General features: G+C 43.4%; 1 protein-coding gene across 1 annotated transcript in view; it reads left to right on the top strand.

The window, feature by feature from the left end:
* NEK11 (NIMA related kinase 11) overlaps positions 1 to 25,983 on the top strand; it is a gene marked incomplete at both ends in the record, with an annotated part of 199,899 nt that overhangs the window by 159,297 nt on the left and 14,619 nt on the right. The window contains one exon of the mRNA XM_080934672.1: positions 2,422 to 2,518. Within this exon, the coding sequence (XP_080790798.1) occupies positions 2,422 to 2,518 (97 nt within the window). The remainder of the gene's footprint in view (positions 1 to 2,421; positions 2,519 to 25,983) is intronic.

The following is a 25,983-nucleotide window of genomic DNA, read 5'->3' as shown; positions in this document are numbered from 1 at the left end:
GGGACACTATTTATTTAAAAAGTAAAATTTAATAGGAAAAATAAGTAAGCCAGGTACCGTGATTGTCCCTGAGAGTGCTACAGAAGGAAGAAAATGTCTCTAGCTTGCTTTCTGAACAAGTCTTGTACTGCCAGTCACACTGGACCTACACCATGTAGCTTGGTCTGAGAACCTTGCTATTCACTGCACTCTCCTGACCAGTAGATACTTACTAGAAATATGAAACTAACAACTCCTCCCAGACCCATTTCATAGAAATCTGTATTCTAAACAGGAGCTTTGGGCAAATCACATCAAATTAGCCTTTGGGATTCAGTGGCTACTTAGAAGATTATTTCTGCCATGATTGTTAAACTTGTCATCTTTCTATATGACATAAAGCCACCACTGTTCCCATCAGAGAACAGGGTGGAGAGACTGCCCAGTGAGAAGCATGAAGAAGGATTTACTGACTGAACACCAAGCTTTGCCAACCATGCAGCCTAAAGTCATTTTACCCCCTTCTCTACCTCTCGACTTGAGGATTAACGTCTTTCCCAGCAATGCCGAGAGTGGTCAGCTTGAAATAACCCATAGCAGGCCTGGAAATTGCTTTGACCTTTAGCTACATAAGCCTCAGGGCTTTCCAGTCCTCTCCCAGAGAGGGGAGAGCAGCTTACCTCTCACTTTGGCAGACCTGAGTTTCCAATCTCACTTGGAACAGACTTGTAATGCATTTGGTGACTTTTCAGGTTCAGGCAAGACATAGACTTTTGTGAAGTGAACCCCACCCGCAAGCCCTCATCATTCTGATTCCAAGCTGTGCCTGGGGACAAGCATCTGTCCTGTTTAGGGCTATCAGGGAGACGAGAGCAGGCAGGAAGCTGCTGGGGCACAGGAATAAGAGAGGGGCAACAATCAGTTGTCATCACTGTGTCTGTAACACGAAGCCATGTGGTCAGGTCCTCTTCAAAAGTTCATGCCCGGAGATCCAATAATTCTGTATCCAGGGATCTACCCTGAGGAAAGAGTAGGGCCTCAAAAAGTTACGCAAGATAAATGTCATCTCAACAAAAATCTATAAAAACAAGAAGTTCTAAGCAGAGCCCATGCCTTTGGGGGTCTACTCAAAAGGAGGCTATATATAGAGAGAAACTAGAATCTGCATTTAATTTCACTTTACATTTTAAAGTAATGAAGGGAAAGAGTTTTACCACTATATTAAGCAGCAGCTGGTCCTTGCTTCCCTAAGTGGCCCCCGAAAGTCATATTGATCTGATTCTCTGAGAACAGAGCAGGAATTTCACAGCGTGGCTCTTTACATGGATGTAACTGGTAACCCAGTATGAGCCCACAGAGCTTTACCAATGGGCGAACATCACCGTGGAGATCCTCCCAAGGAAACAGTTTCTCCCCCAGTTCCATGAAGGGAAGCAGGGATGACAGTAGAACCCCACTCTGTGGCTGCACAGAGCCCTCGCCCGTGATCCCGATTCAGCTTCCTAACTTTATTTACTTACTTGTTTATTTATTTATTTAATTTGTCTGGGCATGTTTTTGCCTAGATGCTTGTGCACCACTTTCATGCCAGCGTGCCCACAGAAGCCAGCAGAGGGTGTTTGATTCCCTGGAACTGGAGTTACACACGGTTGCGAGTCCCCATGTGGGTTCTGGGAATTGAGCTCAGATCTCTGTAAGAGCGGCTAGTGGTCTTAACCACTAAGCCATCTCTCCAGTCCCTGAGTTCAGTTTCTTAATGGGAAGTCATTCTGTCCCAGGTTCTCCCAATTCTAAAGTGTTCTTTAAGGGCCTCTGGACTCCCTCGGGAAGAAATGTCCCAGCAGGGTTCACACTAGCTTGTCTTTCCTCAATAGCTCGTCACCTTTGTCATCACCTTTGTGCTGGCTCTGACTTTCTACTCTGTGTTGCTGGACTCACCCATCAGCACCCAGCTTTTCTCTACAAATAGCTAATGACTAAGTATGGGGCTGAGATGCAGGGAGAGGTGCTCCTCTCGGTAGACATCCCTGTTAGTTAAATGGATATCACAGCTGTTAAGAGAAACTGGCCCAAAGCCCCCCAGAATTTTGGCTGTATAGATCCATAAAGTTTTCTAATGTAAAAACTCATCTTTAAAATACCAAGACTGGTTTTAGACAGTTTTTTTCTGATAGAGGTTTCATGGTTGAAATCTTGGTGCATCTCAAAACCATAAAAAAAGAAAACAAACAAACAAACAAAAGCATGTCATTTGGAATAAATCTTGTTAATGTGCATGTGATAATTGAATTCATCTCTAATTAATGTGGCATTACCTGTGGCAAGAGTGGATTAGCTTTTCTTCTCTGATTGCCCTTGAATGTCACCTTGGGTGTAGAGGAATGCTGCTGAAGTCAGTAAGGGATATGCATTGATTTTTTTTTTTTTTTTTTTTTTTTTCAGATACAAAGACCATTACCAATGCAGTGGCAGATAGGTCTCCTGGACCAACGTTTTTCAACATTTCTGTGGCTAGGACCAAGATGACTCGCATGAAGGAGTAAGTAGTGTGCTTACACAAAGAGGGGCTAGAGCACCAACCAACCATTGGATCTGATCATGTGATCTTGTCTTAGTTCCTTTAGGTGTTATAACTAAATGCCTGATAATTGGGTAATTCATAAAGTGTAAAAAGCCATTTCTCATAACTGTGGGGATTGGGAAGACAGAGACCATGGTGACCGAAGTTCCGTGTCTGGTGATAACTAGATACCTCTACTTCCAAGATAGTAAGTACCTTGTCACCTCATTCTCTCATGGTGATTGGCAGAAAGGTAGGGGCATGGTTTGGAACTCCCTTTATAAAGACCTTACTCTCGTAACCCCTAAGGCACTATTCCCTCCAGCTGTGGCACTGTGAAAGTAGAGGGTGTTAAGTGTTCTCGAAGCAGTGGGCAGCAGGCCTGTGATAGACTTTCCCCAAAGGAGGAATGCCAGAGATGGTAGGGTAACTTGCCCCAAGTAAATCCCAAACCCACCAAGACCAAAAAGTAAATTGTGTGTGTGTGTGTGTGTGTGTGTGTGTGTGTGTGTGCGCGCGCGCGCGCGTGAGTGAATGAGTGCGCACTCGAGTGTGTGAGTTCCTCAAGCCATGTGTACCATGTTTTTTAACATAAGTATCTCACTGGCCTGAAGCTCACTGTTTGGGCTAAGATGCTTAGATAATGAGTCCCAGAATCTCCCTGACTCTGCCTCCCCGGTGCTGGGTTTTAATGCCCCCAGGCTTGAGAAGTAATCTACTCGCTAACTGAACTATTTTCCCAGTCCCATAAAATTAAATCTTGAGGCTTAAGAATAATCTATAGCTTGATTAATAATCTTGCTCCATCTTTAAGACACAGCAGGACGGCAAGCTCCATGCTACTCTCAGAGACAGGGGTATCATCTTCCTCCATCCTTTCCCGACTGGCTTCACACGCTGGTAACCCTACAGGAGTGGCTTTCGTCCCACAGTTCTACTAGATACTGCTTCATCGGGAGCCATCTGCAGTAGCCCTACCCCTGCGACAGTTCTCTGGCTGCCAGTACATAGTGAATCTAGGTGGAAGTGGTTATGTCTCCCCTCCACACCTCTAATACTCTGTGTACCCGAAGAGTCAACAGTGCACAGAACCTAACAGAGGTCACAGTGTGTTCCTACCAGACCAGTGGTCTAGGCTACAGCTAGGTCCACTTGAGCCAAGAAACATTGTGCCCAAATACATGAATCAGAAACGTGAGTTAGTACTAGGCGGGAAGCCTGGAGTTGCATGAGATCTTGGCTTCTCCTATTGCGTTACCCCTCAAGGCCCCAGTATTCTGTGGTGATGTACTTAGAGATGCTCCACGAGGCCTTTGGGATCATCCTTCCATTGCTGTGGTGAGTAATATTCAGCTTCATTGTATTCAAACAAACCTCACCAAACATTTGTTTAAGTATACAATTGCTATTCTCTCCCAAACATGCTTGTGTGTTGTTTACACGATCACGCTGAGAAGTGTTATTTTAAGCTCACTTTTCTCACACTTTCCTATAAGCAGTCCTGAGGAATCGGGCCTCAGTCTGCCCACTTTGTCTAGAGATTTCTTCTTCCAAACATGCTTGTTCATCCTCAGCAGACTGTCTTTCTTCTAACAAACTTGAACATGAACACAAATCAGCCAAGCATTTTGTCACTTTATGGTAAGGACAGCTTTTCCTCCAGTTCCTAATACCAGCTTCCTTTTGGGCTGGCACCATAGCAGCTCTCACTGTTCCCCACAAGGCGTTCTTGTTCACAACCACTTACTATTCCCCTCACTCGGTGCTCTTGTTCTTGACAAGCTCTGAGCAGCCGAGGCTTTCTCCAGCTCTCTTCCTCCTGTCCTTCAGCAAATAGCACTTTACAGTCTAGCCTCTACCCGTCATGCTGTCCCAAAGCCACATCCACATGTTTAGGCATTTGCTACGTAACACTTCTAGGAAACAAATTTTATCTTAGGCCCTTTGTGTTTCTATAGAAGAATCCCAGAAACTGGGTAATTTATAAACATCAACTTACTGTGAAGGGTGGAAATCTGAGACAGTGGCATGTTGAGTGTCTGGTGAGGGGTCAGATTCAGCTTCCTGGAAACACCTCAAGTGCAGGGACCTCACACGGCAGAAGAGACAGAATGGGGAGGGGGTGGTCCTAGCCAGTTGCCTTCAACCATTTTTATCAACTTGATAAACCTCTTCATGACAGTTGAATTTCTATAACCTAATCAGATCTTAAATGACCCCAGTTCTATATGCAGTGCTAGATGAGACAAAGGATGCTGGTCAGGAAAGACCTGGATCTCCATCGTAAGTGCCTGTAACAGATTCTGTGGCAAGGAAGAAATGATTCACCTCCTGGTCTAGCTGCTCCCATACATGCAAGTCTGTGGGTCAGAGCCCATGGGGATACATAGGATATGTTTTAAGGTTCTGTAAGCCTACAATTTCTGTAACAATTACTCAACTATGGTATTATGACACAAATGCAGCCATGGGTAATATGTTAATAATCATACATGGCCATAATTCCAAACAACATCATTTTGAGGATGAAATGTTAACTTTGTATAATTTTCAGCCACCTCAGAGATTGTTGTTTTATTTGTTTTATTTCTTTTTTTCTTTTCACAATTGAGTCCAGGGCCTGAGCATGTTAAGGCTAATGAATTTATTTTTTTATTTCTTTTTTTTCATGATTGAGTCCAGGGCCTGAGCATGTTAAGGCTAATGAGTTTATTTTATTTTTTTTCAACCACTAAATTATAAAGGCAATTCCTAACTCACAGGATGTACAGATGTGGGAGGGTGTAGAATTTGCCTGGGGACTGTGTTTTGCTGGCCCATACTATGGATAGTCCAACTCAGAAGTTTCTCTATCACCTGAATGGATAGTTAGAGAAGGTGAGGGAGAACCATGTCCCATTTGGATTGCTTATGAATGCAGTGAGCATGCTTTGATGCTCTTTGTGAGTTCTGCCTGTGGCAGGATGCTCACAGGATAACACAGGTACCATGACAAAAGCTGAGTCCCAGGAATTGGAAGTGGGGGACCTGGGGCTCATTTTCACAGCTCTTTCTACCCCCATCTCTCCTGATGAAGAACAAGTAACAAAAAGATCAGTAATCTCTCAGTTGATGATCTTTAAAGAACAGTGGCTGGCTCGTTTTACTCCTGAACATTAGTGTGGCCATGAAGTGTTTTGGTTTCTATTTAAGACTTCATTACTTTTGCAATGTGCATAACATCCCATTACCTAGAACAGCATAAAATGCTTAAAATAATTGAAATCTAACAGGCTTTGCCAAACTCAACTGACCAAAGTACATTCTAGTTACTATTACTGGTAGCTTGTTTTCTTTGATATTTTTTGTTTGTCTACCGTATATTTTGATTATATTTTTTTTCTCCCCTATTTCTTTTCAGATCCTCCCCCACCTACCTACTCATCCAACTTCAAGTGTTCTCTCTCTCCCCTCCCCCAGAAAACATAAAAATAAGTCAAAATGAACAAAAATACATAAATAAAACCAAAAATATACACACACAAAAAGAGAGAGAGACAGAGACAGAGAGAGGAGAGAGACAGAGAGAGAGAAAGTTTTTTGGTGGTCAGCTACTCCTGGGCATGGGGCCTGCCCTGGAATGTGGGAATGTGGTTCTTATGCCCAGTGACACTCCACTGGGGTAAACTGATTTTCCCTTTCCCAGCAGGTACCTATTGCAAACAGCTTCTTGGTTAAAGGTGGGGCTTTGCATATACTTCCTTCTCTGTGCTGGGACCTTGTCTTCTTTATTTCTCGACTAAATATGATCAGCAACTTTGTGGCTTTTTAATGTGAACCAGTGCCGTTCAGTTTTCTCCCACTTAGATGGGGGCTGATCTTTTGGGGTAAGGGAGGAAGGAAGGAAGGAAGGGAGGAAGGAAGGAAGGAAGGAAGGAGGGAGGGAGGGAGGGAGGGAGGGAGGGAGGAGGAAGGAAGGAAGGAAGGAAGGAAGGAAGGAGGAGGAAGGGAGGGAGGGAGGGAGGAAGGAGGGAGGAAGGAAGGAAGGAAGGAGGAAGGAAAAAGGAGGACAGGCAGACCAATAGAGACGAGTGGAGGCTGCAGAGCTGTGTCTTCTGTGTCAGACTTAGGACCCAGCGAGAGAAGGGGACCCTGCTGTCCCTGCACTGCACAGTGATGCACATGCCCACTGTGCAAGTGTCAACTGTGAAAACCCAAGAAAGAACAAGGAATGTCATCTGTCCCCAGGGAGAAGATAGTGTTGGTATATAAAGTGCTAGGCTGCAAGTAAAAGGCTGGACAGCAACATGGGGGTCATGTGACACAAGGTGATGGATAAGAGCCATCCCTCAGTGGCCAAGGTCAGCTACTGAACATGGTCAGAAAGGAAGGTGGGGAGGCTGCTGAGGGAGGTGGAAACTTGCCCTGGCTTTCACGGAGGAGTGGGTTTGGAGAGGTGAAGCGAACTGAGGAGAGGCTGCCCATCGGCCAATTTGCAGTCAAGGTCTTTGCTTTTTACTAAAATAGGTTGTTTTCCCTGAGACCTTTGCTATGTAGGTTTCTTTCTTTGCTTTTGTTGTTGTTGGGATGGGGTCTCATTTCATGTACCAGGTTGGCCTGAAATTCACTATTCCCCTGCCTCCATCTCCTTACTGACGAGATTACAGACATGGACCACCCACCATACTGGCTCTGGGAAGCTATTCTTTTTTTTTTTTTTTTTTTTTTGAGTCACCTTCCTAGTATGCACAGTGGTAGCAGTATTTCTGCAGCTGAACCCTTGGGTGACTCAGGATGGGGTTTAATGTGAAGAAGTGTTTGGAGGGCATGCTCTTGAGATTGGCATGTGTACGTGTGTGTGTGTGTGTGTGTGTGTGTGTGTGTGTGTTTGTATGTCTGTGCATATGCACATTCGAGCATGGGTCTACAGGTATCACCTTTTGTATGTGTAGGTCAAGGGACAACTTCCAGAATTCAATCCCCATCTTCCACGTTGTTGAGGTAGAGACTCCTTCTTTCTGCCACGCTTTGTACTCAAGGCAAGCTGGCCTGCTAGCTTCCAGATGGTTCTCCTAGCTCTGACTCTTATCTCTCTATAGGAGTTCTGGGATTGTAGATGTGCCACCACATCTGGCTTTATTCCCAGTTTGGAGTCGAGGGAGGTCAAACTCAGGCCACCAGGCTACACAGCGAGAGCTTCTATCCCCTGAGCTGCTGTGTCCCCAGCTCACGGTTTACTGCTGATCTGGACCCAGGCCAGGATGGCACATGGCACACATGGCATTCGGCTGTCTTGACTGACATATGACAGAGCTAATTCTTCAGTCATCCTTTGTCCTTGTGACCCTGCTGCTTTGAAAAGATATGACAGTTCTGTAAGATGTGCCTCATTTGTTTTGTGTGACCTTATTATTTGACCCAGGCTAGACAATTTGGTGGTTTCCTCTGTGCTCAATTCTGTGTGTCCATGTGAAATATAAGATTTTCAATTCTGGAAAATTGAGGACTATATAAAAACATGTCCAGTATGAATAATCCCTTCACCAGGACTCATCAACCTCAGTGATCAACTCTTGGCCAACTTTTTTTTTTTTTCCCAGCATTTTCTCAATTCTTCCTTGTTGCAGTAAAGGTTTATTATAACTTCTATTTGTTATAGTTTTATCCATTAAAATTTTCAGTAAATTTATACAAACCAGCATGGCCCTCAACATTCTCTCTTCCGTGCCCATTAAACACCTCAAATTCTAGATGTTCAAAACTCAACTGACTTTCTCTGCCGCTGTCCCAGGCAAGCTCTAGGCTCACACCTAGACAGCATGCTTCCCACCTGGTCATCTTGGTCCCCAGGGCTTCTAAAGGCCTGTGGTGATGTCGTCATCTCCTAACGTGTCCGAGGAAGGTGAGGAACAGAGCACACAGGGTGACACTGTCACCCTTCAAAATCTCTCGGCAGTGGGATCCTGGGGCTGAGTGAGACAGCATGTCCAGGGCTCCGCGCAGTCAGCACTAGCACAGTAGTCCAGGGAAGGTGAGGGGACCTGTGGATTGCTAATCCTGCTTACCTCTTGTCCCAGTTAGCTTTGTGTCTACTTGAGTCCCAGTTGAGGATGGCTGAACCAGATCTGCCTGCAGCACATTGACTTGATTGTAATTTGATGTAGACGAGCTCATCCTACTTTGGGCAGCACCATTCCCAGAGCAGGTGGTCCTGGGGCGTCTAAGAAAGTCAGCTAAGCTTGAGCTGAGTGTGGGAACAAAGCAGCAAGCAGCATTGTCCATGGTTTCTATTTCAAGTTCATACTTGAGTTCCTGACCTGATTTTCTCCATCATAGACGGTGAGCTAGATGTTTAAGGCAATTAACCCTTTACTCTCCTAAGTTGACTCAGAACAGAGTTGGTGAACCACAGCAGCAGAAATCAAGCTTTAACAGCGATGAGTAGCCCGAGTCCTTGGGAAAGTTACACGACATGTTTGTGCTTCAGACTTCTCACCTGCAAAGTACATTTCTCTACATGCTTGTTTTTAAGGTGCCTGGAAATAAGATGGAAATGCACTAAACATTGTCTATTGCCGTGTTCATGTCCGCTCCAGGGCTAGACCTGACTGAAACATCAAGGGAATGAAGGAAGGACAGACACACAGACACAGACACAGACACACAGAAATGCTGGGATCTGGTTGTCTGGGCTCTCTGATGGAGAAACTGCAGTGCCTTAGCTGCCCAGCCTGTTTATTGTATAGATTTGAACAGAGAGGCAGGTTATTGCATGCAGCTGAACACGGAGGCATGGGTCTTACACTCAGATTTGAAAAAGGAACCAGTGCTTATGCTATACAGCTGGATCAAGAAGATGGGTTTAGCTAACGTAGGCAGAAGCAGTTGCAGTAGGGAGGAGTCTTCAGGCCACAGATACCCTGGAGGAGAAAGCTATAATGACATTTTCTAGACACACAATGAACACCCATCCTGGATCTCCAAGAAAGGCCTTACTATTTCATGATCCTCACGCCGTGAGTAAAGCTTTGCCATCGCTGTTCTGAGGCTAGGGTCCTTGGCACGGCTGTGCCCTATCAACAGCACACATTCTCGGGACCTAATTCACCCTGGCTTCCTCCACTCCCATGGTTTATGGCATTTTGCAAACACATAATAACTGTTGACAACTTATAATGAACTCCTGATACATGTGCATTTGCTTCCTATTGGAAAGCCTCAAGTATATGAAGTGCTGTCAGGGTTTAGTCTGCTGTGAGATATTTTTAACCTGAGGGTATCTGTTGGTGAAGAAGCTATTCGTAAAGGTGCATATAGCTTTGTTATTTTTTAGCTTAAACAAGCGTCAATGCTAGTTTTGTTTTATATCTATATTTACACATTTTATACTCAATTTGTTTTTCATTTATTCTAATAAAGAAAATGTATAATTGATATACAATGAAACCTACAGCTCCTTTATATAACCCAATTATTTTTCGTCCTCCAACACCTCACTTCCTGCCATGGCCACTTCTCACTCCTGTAGGAGAGATCGCTCCAAAAATGAGTGTTCTGTGTTAGGGATAGGCAGTACTTAGATTTCCACATTTGTTAACTGGTACCCACAAAGATATCAGAATGTTGGAAGAATAGCAAAAAATATGTATGGATGACATTTTGCTGAACAAGTACATCCATACTGCTATTTATGGATGGATGGATGCATCCATGGATGGTTAGGCAGGTGGGTGGGATGCTCAATGGTTTCAGAAGCCTCCTAAAACCTCTATTCTATGGTCAGGTTTCTAAATGTTTGTTCAGAAGATACTTTTTATCACCATAAGCTAGTTTCAGTCCATGGCTGGGTCTAGGCTACATTTGGATATGAGAAAGTATACCCTGTGGACTGAAAGCTGGTCATTGATCATCTCTAAGGAGAGTATCACACTGTCACCAACTGATGGCTCCTTTGACTCATAGAAGCTAAGGCAAGAAGACAGGCCCATTTCACCTGAATAGACAGTTCTCCTAGACTCAGCCTGACACATCTAGTGATCTCATTAATGTCTCAGACCTTGTAACAGTATCATCATCACCTGGGAGCTTGTGACAAATTCAGGCCATCTGGCATTGCCACTCCTGAATCAGAGCTTGCTGAGTATCAAACTGGAGAATCATGCCATGTCGAAGTTGGAGAAGCATTGACCTGAGACCTTCAGCCCGAGGAGCTGTTTGCTACCAACAAGTCATAACAAAAGTCAAATGACACATAAAGTATATTCATAGTAATATATTTGTTATGATACTCAAAATTTAGAACTCAATTTGTTTTTCATTTATTCTAATAAGGAAAATGTATAATTGATATACAATGAAACCTACAGCCCCTTTAACATATGGTTCTGAGGTTCGGCAACAGCATCACTTTTATTAATGTGAAGTATGATGTCTCACTGCCATTCCCACTTCTGAGTGCACACTTCCATCAGTTTTGACAACGCAGTGAAGGTTGAGGAACAGTTCTGTCTTTCTCCCAAATTCTCTAATGATGCCTCCACGCAGGTTACATTCTCCCATCATACCTTGTCCCTGGCAGCCCCCATCTGTCTTCTTTCAGTGTCTGCATCTCCTTTTCTAAAATGTCACATAGCTTGAGTTACCTGAGTTACCATTACACCATAAACCGTGTGTGTAACTAGGATTGTGGATGTGAACCTAGTTGAAGAATTTGGCCATGTGAAATCCGGTGTCTCTGAATTTCTTTATCCCTGCCCCCTTTGAACGATCATAAGGAGAGGCATGTTTTGAGTTAGTCTCTGGCATCTCAATCGAATTTTTGACTAAAGTATTCAGTCCTGAGAGTGTTCTGCTGAAGGAGATTGCTACATGAAGAATTCTGAGGCTAAACTTCTGATTTTACTGCTAGAGATTTATCAGGTTCTTATGCTTGTTGAGAGAAATATTGTAATTGGGGTTTCATTGCTATGAAGAGACACCATGACCAAAGCAACTCTTACAAAGGAAACCATTTCACTGGGACTGGCTTACAGTTTCAGAAGTTACTTTATTATTGTCATGGCAAGAAGCATGGTGGCATGCAGTCAGATATGATTCTGGAAAAGGAGCTGAGAGTTCTGTATCTTGATTCACAGGCAACAGGAGACCTGTGTGCCACACTGGGCATTGCTTGTGTATATAAGAAGATCTCAAAGCCCACTCCCACAGTGACACACTTCCTCCAACAAGGCCACATCTCCTAATAGTGCCACTCCACATGGGCTAAGCATTCAAACACATGAGTCTATGAGGGTCATACTGGTTAAAACCACCACAAGAACTCTTAGTGCCTAGGCACAATAGAAGTAGCCTCCACTTTCATAATCAAGTGAGACTTTTAGGGATTAGATCTGTTCAACCAAGACTCAACCTGATAGTGGGAAGGCATGGAAAAGACCTGAGGATCTGAGCTGGGCAGAGAGAGACAGACCACCTTGATCTTTGAGACAAGACCTCTCACTGAACCCGGATAGACTGGATGGCCAGCAAGATCTAGGGATCATCTTGTCTCTTACCCCTGCCCTTTCAACATTGGGGTTTCAAGTAGCTGGGGGGTTAGAATCCAGTTCTTCATGCTTGCAGAGCAAGTGCTTTCTTGATCAAGCCATCACCCCAGCCCCTCATATATAGTTTCTGTTGAAGATAAGAGGCTGCCCTGGTGCTCTTGTATGGATGCAAGCACAGCTGGTACAGTGTGTGAACTTTACAGTGCTCCATGCTGGTTCCTCATCCTCTTGTGTGTCATCACCAGATGGCAGCAGGTCTTATGTCTGCTGAGTGCTGTGTTGGGGCACATGTGAGAGAAGAAGGGAGGGGCAGGGAGAGACTATGAATAAATTTCTGGCATTTTCATTGTTGAACTTGCCTGTCAACCATTTGAGATATCTTACCAAGGTCAGAAAACAGCTTTGGCAGAGAGAGCTGAAGTCAACTCTTTAGAGGCTACAGAAGGCACAAGAAGGTTCCAGAAGCAGCTCTGAGGTCAAATGCAGTAATTGGCTCAGTCTTCAGTAGCTGACTTGCACGATGTTAAAATTGTTCCTTTACTTTCAATCACGAAGAGACCTTAACAGAAGATGGTTACACAGTAGGTGAGAGGCTCATGGCCTTTGCTGTCCTCAGTAGCACGATACATAGCTCATGGCACAGTGACAATAGCCTATAGGAATCATGGCTGAGCAGTACAGTTGTTAAGAAGATCTTTTCCCCAAAGAGGACACAAGGTTTTCACTAGTGTCAGTTCAGGTACTGAGCCAAACCAAAGCTGCTGTGGCAGTGGGATGTGAAGGGGGGGGGCTTGCTCTGGACACTTTCCTCTGCAGAGAGTACACTAAACCAGAACCTGCTCTTGCCTTATGCATGTGAAGGGGACAGGCAACCTTGTTTTAACAGTAATGAGGCGGCATTTGCAAAGGTTCTAAAACCTTCCCCTTGGCAGACATCTCAGGAGTGGCCAGGCTACATATCAAGGTGTCTGAGAGCCTGAGAATCTGGGTAAATCTGGTTAAAACCCAGGCCTGGTAAGCATGCCCAAGGGGAGATGGGAGCAGGGCTGGGTGACGCAGAAGTTTCAGGTCCTTCAGGAATTCCAAGGAGCCTCGTTATTTCCACAGGGATTTTATGTGCCCAGAAGCACATGCTGGAGCATGTTCACTCTAAGCTGGTAGTCACTGGCACGGGGCAACCACTTAGCTGGTGGTAAGGAAAGGGCAAGTAGAGCATCATGTGAAGCAGGCGCCAGGACTGGCCTTTCTGCTCTCACATTCCATCCCTGTGACAGGCTTCTCTGTGTCACTACATATTTTATAACATCTCATTTGTTCAGGCCAAGAACTAACTCACTCTCCCCTCTCCCTGTGTGTGTGTGTGTGTGTGTGTGTGTGTGTGTGTGTGTGAGAGAGAGAGAGAGAGAGAGAGAGAGAGAGAGAGAGAGAGAGAATAGTATTTCAGCATTTCCAGTGCTTTATGAGTAAAGCCGATTCTGTCTTACTGGCTAAAACCGCCCTTCAGTTGAGAAACAGATGACACTGTTGTTCTTTTCCCTGAGTTTCCAAATCTGATTCAAAAGATGATAGATACACCTCAGCGTCCCCGTTCTTTAATAAAAGGCAGGTGTCGTGGAGAAAGTCTGAAGGGAGACAACTGATTGCAACTAGCACCTCAATATTGATACAGCAAAGTTTCTACATAAGGCTCGGTAACCAACAACCAGGGCTCTTTGTTTAAAGAGAGCAATGTTGAAAATGTATGTGTGGCTTAAGAAACTCTTCCAAGAACCCCTCAGACTGCCTTGTCCATTATATAAAGTACTGGGATCAATTAATTAATATTTTCTTGAGTTTGTTGGTTGTGAGGCTGTGTGTTATAGACATACCTCAGACAACTTAAACTAATGAAAGTGTGGTTCAAAAGGCTGGAAGAAAATGGGGGGTGGAGAGGCAGCCAACTTGGTAAAGAACCCATGGCTTGTTTGGTCTTTTATTTGTTTTTCTTATTTAATTTTGTTTTAAAAGGTGAGCATGGTGACATATTGTTGTAATCACAGTGCTGGAGAAGTAGACATGGGAGGATCCCCAGGGCTGGTTGGCTGACAAGCCTAGCCAACTTGATAAGTTACAGGACAGTGACAGAGGTCCCAATATGGGGCATGTGTGGCTAATAAACAGTCTGCCATCCAAGTGTCCCCCAACTTGTTCTTATTTAAACCTTGTGTGTTTTTTTCTTATTTTTTTTTTCATATCAGAGAGCAATAGGTACCACTTTGAGATGGCTAATCTTAATTATGATAAAGTTCAGTGAACTGATACAGCTGTTCCAATATTATTTGGAATACTTACATCTGTTTGGTGGTGAAAACCCTGAACCAGTCCCCACACAGGGTGATGGAAGCCTCATGTTTATGGATATATTCAGTGATTTTTGACTAACAGTTTCCAATTTGCCATACTGGGCTCCTAGTTCATGGGACCTTTGGGAAGAGACTGACAGCGTCTCCAAGGCAGTAATGTGTGTAAATAGTGGCAAAAAGTAACCCCCATATCTACATTATTTTGGATTGTAATATGGAGTAGATTCAGGGCATCAGAGGACCCAAGTCCCTGTGGGTGCAAAATTCTAAATAAATAATTTCCCAGAACAGAATAATAAACCTTAGAATAATTGGAAGGATATTAGGGTCCTGTTATTCCCAAGTCTGTATGAAAGCTTGTTTTTTTTTTTTTTTTTTTTTTTTTTTTTTTTTTTTTTTTTTTTTTTTTACTGGGTAGAAGGGTGATCTCATGGGAATGAGCACATGTTTTCACATGGCCAGGAGTTCAACAGATGCAGAAATACCTGACACAGGGACCTAAGAGTCGACTGTTATGAGAATGGGATTTAAGTTTGTTCAATTGAATACTTTAAGGCCGTTCTTGGGAATCTTTGGAGCCCAACTCCATCTAAGAAGTTTTAGAAAACTAAACTAATATTTCTTTATTAAAGGGGTCAGTGGTTTGCTTGGTTAGTAAAGAACCTGCCCTGAAAATATGAACACCAGTTTTATCCTCAGAACCCATGTAAAAATTCTGGATGTCAGGTCTGAGAGAAGACTTGGGACAACCTTAGCTAAGCCCTGCAAAACCTATGGGGGGAAAAGAAACTGGGTATAGATATATGTGTGCTTAGCCTTAGCACTATGCAAATGGAGTCAGGAGACAAGGCTACCAGCCTAGGTCCAGATTCAGTGAGAAACTTGTCTCAAAGGGTGAAGCCAAGAGTGATGGAGAAGGACACCTGGAATTCTTCTCTAGCCTTTACATGTGCACATGGGTGTGTGTACACACATACATGACAACACACCCATATTACACACAGAGACATATGCATATACATATGCACAGAGGCACACACATACATACACATAGACACATGCACACAGACAGGTGCATACATGCACACACATACACACATAGACACTCAACACATACACACACATGCCAGATGAGGTGGCCAATACTTGTAATCCCAGAACAGCAGAGGTAGAGACAGAAGGATCCCTGAAACTCTACAACCAGTCTGCCCTGCTTGGTGAGCTTCAGGCCAGTAGAGACTGTGTTTCAAAAGAGGTAGACAGCCTTCCTGAGGATGCTACCAAAAGATGTTCTCTGAGCTACACATGTGTACACACATCTGTATATATGTATGTTCCCATACACACGATAACAAATGCACACATGCATAAAGTAAATGCAAATAAATAAGTCCAAAAGTCTTTATTGAACCAATTGCATGTTAAGTGACAAAGTATTTCACTTTTCCAAATGAGGTTTCTCTTTATAGATCAGGCTGGCCTTGAACTCAAAGATCTGCCTGCGCTCTGCTTCCAAAGGCTGCCTGGTTAAGTATTAGAAAAATCTTCTGCTAGCTTTCACAGATATCCCCCTGTGGCATTTTTCCAACCACTGTAGACCAAATCATATTTGATGTCTGCTTTACTGGTTATGGCCCTTGGTTTAATGAGCAGAGGCTGACAGGCTGTCTCTTCCGACTCTTCCAAAACCCTCTCCAGGCCCTTCTGCTGAGTCTCATCATTGTCATATCATCTGGTCTCCTTCTTACCACAATCTTCATCTGAACAGCTAAGGTGGATGACAACACAATTATCCACAATAATCGTTTCATATTCCAGGTCCTTATCCTACAGGGAATGCGACAGTGACCAAGGCATTGCTATATGCCAAGAGATGATTGAAGACTCAGCAAAGTACTTTCAAATCTTTTTCTTGTCGTTTTTGGCTTATATCACACATGTGCTGTTATATTTTAGTTTATGATTTCTCAAGACGAAGCTTTTTAATCTACTGAACTGTAAGTCTGCCTTCTGAGGCTGGGAATAAAAGCCTCAGGCCACATCAGTTTGCTCTGAATAATAAAGATCCCCTATATAACCCGGAGAAACCTAAGTAATACCTTAATCACAAGAGTATAAAATGGGCTGGATTAATAAAAATAGCTCAATTGGTAAAATGTTTGTTATGTAAGATGAGCACTTGAGATGCATCTCCTGAAACCATCCAGTTTGGTATGGTGGCACACTTGTGATCCTGGGTGATACCCTTTGCTAAGGGTGACACACACACACACACACACACACAGAGAGAGAGAGAGAGAGAGAGAGAGAGAGAGAGAGAGAGAGAGAGAGAGAGAGAGTCAGTCTCCCACACAAAGAATAACTAATGAGTTCCAAGCTAGAGAAGGTTGTGGATTAAATCTGTTCAGTCCAAATCTCTCAACTGTCCAGACACCAAACAGCTGCCCACCTGAGTTTAGCTTTATTTTGTGTGTTCAATGCTATGAAATTTCCCCTAAAGCATTGCTTGTGTTAGACCACATTAAACCGGGAGCTGCTCCAAGATGAGATCTGTCTGGAGGGACAATTCTCATTCATGAATTACAGTTCATGTTCTCTCTCTGGTCACTGGTTCCCATGGTAGGCTAATGCTCACAAAGAAGCTCTGATAAGCCACAGCTCCGTGCGTTCACCCATCTGTGTCCATGTTTGCCCTGTGCCTTCACTCTTTCTGTGTCTGCAAGAGTTATTTATTTTCTACCCAGCCTTTTGACTGAACGCATCGGCAACGTCTGAGCTCCTTCTTGGTGAACTAGAGACCACAAGTCTTTCCTCTATTTTATCTTGCTCCTCTAGGCTTGGGATTTTAGAAAGCCTCCCAGAAAGAACCAAACTCTCAGTAAGGGAGAGCTGTAGGTGAGTGTGTCTCCAAAGGCATTCTATATTGAAGTTTAATCCATACGGTGTGATGCTGAGAGATGGAGCCTTTAAGGGGAACATCAAATAAGATGGTTTGTCACGCAGATGAACTACGGAAACAAAGGAAAGGGTTCTGTCTCTCTGTGTCTCTTTCTGTGTCTCTGTCTCTCCCTCGATGTCTCTCTTTCCTACTTTCTTCTCCGTGGATCCTCTGTCTTAAGCATCTGTACTGTGGTTTCTTCCATCATGAGGTTTCCAAATGGCCAATCAGAAGCCATTGCTTCTTGAGACACTTGAACTTGTGAAGTCAGCATTCAGCAATGCTTTTTTCCTTCATGAAGTACATAGCCTCAAATATTTCATAATGGCAAGCAGCAATACAGCAATATTCTTGTTCAATTCAGAAGCATTTATTGACCTCCTACCATTTGTGGAAATTGGGGAGCATAGAGAAATAAAAGATTTACTACTTACTTTTGAGAGACTGAAAGTTGACCCCGTCTGGTATTTTCTAATACTTCATCTGAATACTTTTAAAAACTGACTCACAGTTAGCATGTCTGAATAGCATGTTTTGGTGATCAGGAATTAACACTTACATCTGAGAAAAAGGTTTTAGTTTGTATTAGCATCAGAAAATAAAAAGATGATAAGCTTAGTTGAGTAACATAGAGGAAGTACAAGATGAAAAAGACATTAGGAAGTCAGGTTGCAGATCATCCTGGCTATGTGTATGAGTTGGTTCTGTGTTTCCATAAAGCCAGGTCAAATGGGCATCAGGATGGTACAGTCCTAGTACTCATTATCAAGAATGCCAACATTAGTAGTCTTCAGAGGGTGTCACATCCTGTTGAGTAAATTTTAAAGGAAGGCTTAACCTTTTACCAGCCCCCAAGGTCTTCCTCCAACGGCATCTCTCTCCTGTCCGATCATGTATCACCTTAACATAATCTACCACATCGCCTAGATAGGAGTTACAGATGGTTATTAGCCTCCATGTGGGTGCTGCTAATTGAACCTGGGTCCTCTAGGATAGCAGTTCTCTAGCAACCATATTCTCTCCTTTCAGGCACTAATTAACAGGAGTGTTCTGATTTTCTGGTTTCCACGGTCATGTCCCAGTCAGAGAATGTCAAAGTATGGTGATTACTACCACCCAATCATTGTCACAAGCCAGGATGTTTCAAAGCAACCTCCTCTCACCCCCTGAAAGGCTCAGGAAGGTGCCCTTGTGGACTACAACCTTCAGGCACTGAGGTTCTGACTCCTCTGCTTCCCGATCACACCAAGATCTTCATGGCCTGGGGCATGCCTATAAAAGGCAAAAAGAAACAAATATGGTTTTCAATTTTGTTTTTCTTTAAAATTTTTTGATAATCTCCTGCATGTATACAATGAAATAAGATCAAGTCTACTCCCCATCCCCCCACCCCTCGATGTTTCTTATTCTCCCAACATGCTCTATGACCAGTTAGTGCTGTATGTGTGCTCATGGATGTGGAGTCTTGTGCTGGGATATGAGAAACCTTCCAGAAGCCACCGTCTCAAAAATTAATTCTTTTTCCAGTGTTAGCAATGACTTAATGTCAGCATCTCCTCAGTAAGGGGTGGAGTCTATGCCATTATCTGTCTACACTGAAGGGTGGCTGATGGGGGTGTTGAGTTAGGGACTGAGTGTTACCAGATGGCTTGAATAACACTACAGACAAAACACCCCTTCCACATAGAAATGTAAGGTATTTTGAAAGGCATACATGACACAACGTCCTTGTTGCATTTCTCCAAAGGGACAAGGGACATGCTTTAGTTTAGGCAGACTTCTCTTCTGGTTTTTCACCAACTCTTTAGCACAAAGGGGAGATGCTTAGTAAGTGGTCCACTTGTGAGTACACAGGTGAATGTGTGGAGTATGAGGGTCCCGTAGAAACAAGTTATCTTCTTTACTGCACTCGTACATGGCTTTCTGAAAGGTTGGCCTGCAATCTGTAGCAGTGGGAAAGATCTTTGGCTATCCCAAATAGATTCTGAGCAAAGGCTAGTATAGTTCTCAACTGGACTGGGAGGGAGGGAGCTGTAGGCAACCTCCGTGGCGGACAGCTTCGTTGTTATCTTCTGGTGGTCTTATTTTTAAAACACTTGAATCTCAGTTTTTCCCCCTTTTCCCTGTTTCCTCCTACTTTGTACATAGCAAGTTTCTCAATGTGAAAAGTGAGACTGGGTGTCAGAGGTGCCAGGATTCGCACTTCCCGAATGCCAGCTGCAGCGGGTGTGTTTGGGGGCTGTCTCAGAACATCTGTAGGTGTGGGCTATATCTGTGCAAAAGAAAGACACGGGGAAAGGCAGACGTTGTGTAACAGCATTACTGTTTTATTTTCCCATAGTTTGAAGCACCCAGGAATTAAAGATGTTCCATTTTTAGCACAGGTGTTGGCCACAGCCAGGATGGGACACCTGGAATGGGCAGTATCTGGTGGGTTTCTAGCACCAGCATTGCAGACTGGACGGTGTTTGGAGTATAATGGTTGGCCTATTAGCTGTAAACTCTTCTTCAGGACCCAGAATCTCTCAGGTTTTAATTACACAATCCAGAACTTTGTCAGTTTGGTGGGATGCAGGAATGGGGGTGGAGGGGGGACACTTTCTGAGTCCCCCCTTTTCAGCCCTATAAAACAGGAATGCTATTACCTTGACCTATTTGCTCGTTGTGGATGCCAAATTATAAAAGCAGTGCAAACAAACCCACTGTCAGATACCTTGCTCAAACCAATGGCTCACAAAACAAAACTGTTAGTCATGAGTTCAGGGAGGGTTCTGGGAGGGACAAAGTGGGGATGGGGGCCAATAGAGATGGGGGAGGTAAGAGGGTGGGATGAGACAGTAAACGGAATAGATTGTATACATGCATAAAATTGTCAAATGGCAAAATGGATCAACTGAAGATACCATTGTTGTATTCTACAGTGTTGAGTGTTGGTCCGTAAGTTGTGTTGGGAGGGCAGATGCCAGTGGAAGTGCAAAAATCTGTGACCGGCCTTCTGAGACTGCACTGGGGGGATTGTTCTGTAAAGGCTGGGTGGATGCAAATCAGTTAAGGTCTGGGGAAAAGCATCCTGGAGAGTACGGAGGGTAAATGGGAGATTAAGCAGCTGGTTCTTGTCTCGAACCGATGGATTGTTTGGCTAGTTTGGCAGAGCCTGAAAAGCTGCAGCTATTGGAACTGATTGTTTTCTGGTGGTGCTGGGAGCTAGAACTAAGAACATTGGTAAGTGTGCGACAGTCTAAGCTACACTCCTTCTCCTGAGTGTTTTAAAGGAACTGGCCATGGGTTTTGCTTAAATAAAAATTAATCACCACAGAGAAATCACCAGAAGCCCGAGCAGGAAGGGTGGGGTCTGTTGGTGTGTGACAACTAAGAGGTCAAAGGCCTGGAATCAAGGAGACCTGACTTCAATAAACACACACACACACACACACATTCCCTAAGTAACTCTGTGATCTTGAACAAACTTTCCTTTCCTCATTGAGATTTTGTCTGGGAGCCTATCAATTATGGAAGGTGTGAGCCTGTTTCCAGAGGTTGTATAAGTATTCCCATGTGTCAGTTGAACGCATAGCCTGGAGCACGAGGAGATCTGTCACCGTGCACGACTTTATTCCCTCACCCCTCAAGAGCACTCTCCTCCTGTGGGTCAGAGTCACTGGCTGGGTCCAGCTGATGTTTATTACCCTGGTATCTAGATAGACAGACTGTGAGTGTACAGTGCCCACACTAGAGAGTGTAAGAGTTCTTTGGCCTTGCTGCTGTATCTTCCTAGCCCTTTGACACTGGGGCACTGGGTACACACGGTGGGAATATGAGCACATTTTACAAGTGAACGTGTGACATTTACCACTTACAGAGCTCATTTAGAGGCCAAGTCTCCCAAGTTTAAATCCCAGAAACTTGTGGGATTTAAGTGGATCTCAGGCATGACTATTTCCTTAAAATTGAAACATTTTCTCCTAACAAGAGGAAGGAGGAGGCTCAAGATTAAGTGAGCTGAAGCTCAGGAAGTTCTAACACCCATAGGATCTTCTCCAAAGTTTATAAGCAGGGAGAGATCTATGGGGGAGGGCAGACTCTCCCTTAGAACTGCCTGCAAAGTGTACAAGGAGGTCCAGGAACACAGTTTGCAGTAGGCTTTTGGGTCACCCATGCTCCTGTAAGTGACCCCAATAAACTTACTGGCTCCCCAAGCTAGATTTTCATTGAGAAGTTTCTTTGGTCTGATGTTGGTGTCCTACCTATGGTGAATAAATGTTTATGTTATAGTCTCAGGAAAAGTCACACAGCAAGGTGCCAAGGATTCAGAGAGCCCTCTAAGTATTTGCCAGCATATACGTGGTGGTATATATTTATTAGAGGACACCTTTTAATTGAATGAGCATTTGGTCAACTCTTTTATTACCACAGTGTCTTTACCTGTAGCAAGCAGCAAAGGTTCAAGTTGAGCTCTCCTAATCTGGAGTGAGCAAGGCTGTAGAATTGTGTGGGTTAATTTTAACTGTCAATGTGTCATACCCTAGCATCACCTGGAAAGAGAGCTTCAGCTGAGGATGTAACTAGGTCAGCTTGGCTTATGGGCATGGCTGTGGGAGATGTTCTTGATGGCTAATTGACTGAGCCCAGTATAGGCGATGCATTCCCTAGGCTCAGCTATGATCTGTATCAGAGAGAAGACTTAGTTTCTTTATATAACTGTAAGTCAGCTCTCTTTAATTTTGAATTTCCCACTACCCCCAGCCACCCCATTTCTATATATTGTTTGTTTATATAAATGAGAGCTTACAGAATGTATATGTGTCTCGATTATTTCACCTAGCATAATTCTTCTAGATATGTTAGTGCAAATGAAAGCATCACCTCTATTACGTCTGTCTGTACACACATGTACATAAACCACCATTTCTTTAGTCATATGTATGACGATAAGCGTTTGGGTGTCAGACTTATAATTGTTTTAGTTTTCAGCACAAAGGTATGAAGACATTGCTGACTTTGGATGTGGGTGTGCATATGCAAAGGAAGTTCACTTTGACCTATAATCAGGTAGACAGCTGTTGTATGATTGTGATAAACAGGTGAGTCAGATAGCCTGGTTTTCTGAAAAGGGAGAGAAATAGTATGCCCCTCTGATTTTCTACTTTAATAAAACTTCTAACTGAAAATGAAAACCCAAATCAAGCATTAAAAACAACCTAATTGCTAATCATCATATTTTCAAGTGACCCACTAATTAGAGTAAAATTTAAAGCAAATACAAGCATATTAGAAGCTTTTTGCACGTACCCTTCATTTTTCCGTATTACGCATGAAGCCAGGCCCACATATTCTCCTTGCTTTCAGAGAATCATATCAAATCACTCAAATACACACCGTTTCTAGGTATAGTAAGAGGGTGTCTTTAACAGCTTCATTGGGTGAGAAACTTCTTTTTTCTTTTAAAGAAGATTTATTTATATGAGTACACTGTTGCTGTGTTCAGACACACCAGAAGAGGGCATCAGATCTCATTTCAGATGGTTGTGAGCCACCGTGTGGTTGCTAGGGAGTGAACTCAGACCTCTGGAAGAGCAGTCTCTTAAGATGCACTATTCCATATTTTTTGTTTGGTTGGTTGGTTTTTGTTTTTGTTTTGTTTTTTTTTTCTCTCTCTCTCAAATTATGTTTGCAAGCTGCATTCTTGATCCTGAGCAGCGATACTCATTTCTTCATGCTTCTGCTAAGACTCAGCAGCATAAGCCCATCTCCTAGTGAGGGCAGTGAAGCTTATTCAGTGATGGTCACTCTAACTTCCTACAGGTTTCTTCTCCCCTTGAATAAAATAATAAGGTAGAAGAGAGGAACAAGGTAAGGATCCCTCATTTACAACTGCACTGGAGAGCTGACGTCCATTTCCTTCATTTTTATTTTTGTTCTTTGACAGTTTCTTCTATGTATATGATAACTTTTAGTTATCTTCACCCCCATTCTCCTCTCTGAAATCTGACTTCCTCATATTTTCTTATCATGTGTGACCACCTGAGTTTAATTAGAGTTGCTTGCATGGGTGTGGATAAGAAGTTATTCACAGGAGCAGGACAACTTGTCTGCTGCTACACCACTGAATAAACCGGCACCCCTTCCCCAGCACCTATTAACTGCCAATAGACCCTCAGGCAGGGGTGTCATTTTCACTTCAGCCTCTGAGGGGATGTCTGCAGACCCGGTCTTACACAGCTGACTGCAGTGCAGAGAGCTCATGGCGGCAATGACTGCCACATTGAGAGGAAAGCTCAGGAGAGATTGATTTGTTTATTATTAATCTTGGTGTTTAAGGCATTGTCTCACTATCTCCCAGGCAGGCCTTGAACTCTTTCCTGGGCTCAGAGGATTCTCCTGCCTCTGCCTCTTGAGTAGCTAACTACAGGCTCATGCTGTCACACCTCAAGTATAGGACTGCTTCAATAGCAAGAAGCTCTAAGTATGCTAATGATATAAATGTTTTGAAAAAAGCAATATAGATCTCTGCAGTATTGCATGTTCCAGCAAGGAGAGTGGGGAGAACTGTGTGTGCTCATCTGGTCAGCTCTCTAGGTTACTTCATGACAGAACAAAGCTTTAGAATAGTAGCTGTTATCTCTTCTATGTTATTGTCAAACCTGTGGTGATTTCCAACACAGCCAGTGGAATAGTCTACAGTCCTTATAAAGACATTGTGGATGTACTTTGAAAAGCAGAAAGCATTCTTATGATGTAATGGGAGCTTTAAAAAAATCAGATATTGTTTTCTTGCTCACTTTTCTTGAGCATTTTTCAAAGTTATTAAACATTTCAAAAATATAATTAATTTCTCTATAATATAATATCCTTCTGGGTTGTTTTCAGCTTTTGCAACTCATATATAATGCTGACATAAACTTTTTTTTTTAGCCTAACATTATTTTTAGATTTGAGGCTTTTTCCTTTGACAAATGTCTTACAATTACTGGTTTATAAAAGGTGACCTTTTATTATAATTACTGATTCATAGGGCACAACCCTTGATGTGTTCTACCAAATTGGTTTCCATAATCCACAAAGATTTATAATGTGATATTTCAAATTTTGCTAAATTATCATTTATTCAACAGACTTTTAGATTTGAAATAAAGAGTTACTAAGGCTTACTGGTACTAATGCCCAGCTTCTGTAAAGGCTCCAAACACACCATCATGGGGAGACAGGATTCCTACCTTTCTGAGCAATGTGACATCTCAGGCAGATACAGGAGAAGCAGACATTTAGAGGCTACTGCAGTCTGATGTGAGCTGGCAGGGTTATGACAGAGTGCACGGGACTTGAGCACACTGACAACAATGATTATGATTAACCAAAGATGGGCGAGGTAATCCCTCTTCACCGACTCATCCTCTCCCACCACCCAGCACCTGTTAACCTGGGGCAGGTTGGCAGGGGAGGAGCCTGTTCCTCTTACCCCACAGTATCCAAGGATGAACTGTCCCCACAGGGACAAAGACGTGAAATGACTATCATAGTTGCTGTTAACAATCGATTTGGTGTTCTTTAGAATCAGAGGGGGATTGTGCCTGGTGGAGATTATCTTTCTTAAATTCATTGAGGTGAGAAGACTCATCTAGTGTTGGCAATCTTGCTCCCTGGATGGGACAGAGGAAGTCAGCTGAGCTGCAAGCATGCATCACTCTCTGCTGCCTGACTCTGTGCAGTGTGAGCTGCAAGCATGCATCACTCTCTGCTGCCTGTCTGAGCTGCAAGCATGCATCACTCTCTGCTGCCTGACTCTGTGCAGTGTGAGCTGCAAGCATGCATCACTCTGCTGCCTGACTCTGTGCAGTGTGAGCTGCAAGCATGCATCACTCTCTGCTTCCTGACTCTGTGCAGTGTGAGCTGCAATCATGCATCACTCTCTGCTGCCTGTCTGAGCTGCAAGCATGCATCACTCTCCGCTGCCTGACTTTGGATGCAGTGTGAGATGACTTCCTGCCATAGGGGGACTGCCGTTTTGAACCGTGAACCAGAATGAAACATTTTCCCCTCAAATTGCATTTGTCAGAATATTTTAACACAGCGAGGGGAAAATAAATGAAGACATTTGCCCTCGTGTGTGTTGCCGAGGTCTGGCACCATTTATGTATTCCTTTCACAGATCCAAAAATAAGCTTTCTTCCAGGAACACATGGACCAATCCTGAATCTGTAACTAGACCTGGCTGTCCAACACCCTGTCTCCTGCAATGCTTACACTAGAAGACAGATACCAAGATGCTGAAAGCATCTTCTCCTGCTTGGAAATGCAAATCTCCAAGGAAAAGTACAAACTCAGCTGCCACAGATACCTGTTTACAGTCTTTGTGTCTTTTTTTTTTTTTCCCTTCCCATTCTCTTTGCAACTCCCCCGCCACCATGTGTGTGTGGGTGTAAAATATATATTCCAGGAAACACTACCCCATTAACTACATGCAGCTTCCAATATTTTACTGCTTTGAATCTGTAAAATGGACTCTGTATAGCTCAATATATAAATCTTATATAATAAGATTTAATTCTTCCCATCTGTCTTAGTCGGGGTCTTACTGCTGTGAACAGACACCATGACCACAGCAACTCTTATAAAAGAAAACATTTAATTGGGGCTGGCTTA

Source organism: Micromys minutus, assembly GCF_963924665.1.
Source record: "Micromys minutus genome assembly, chromosome: 21".
NCBI lineage: Eukaryota > Metazoa > Chordata > Mammalia > Rodentia > Muridae > Micromys > Micromys minutus.
This window is presented reverse-complemented; position numbering and strand designations above follow the sequence as displayed.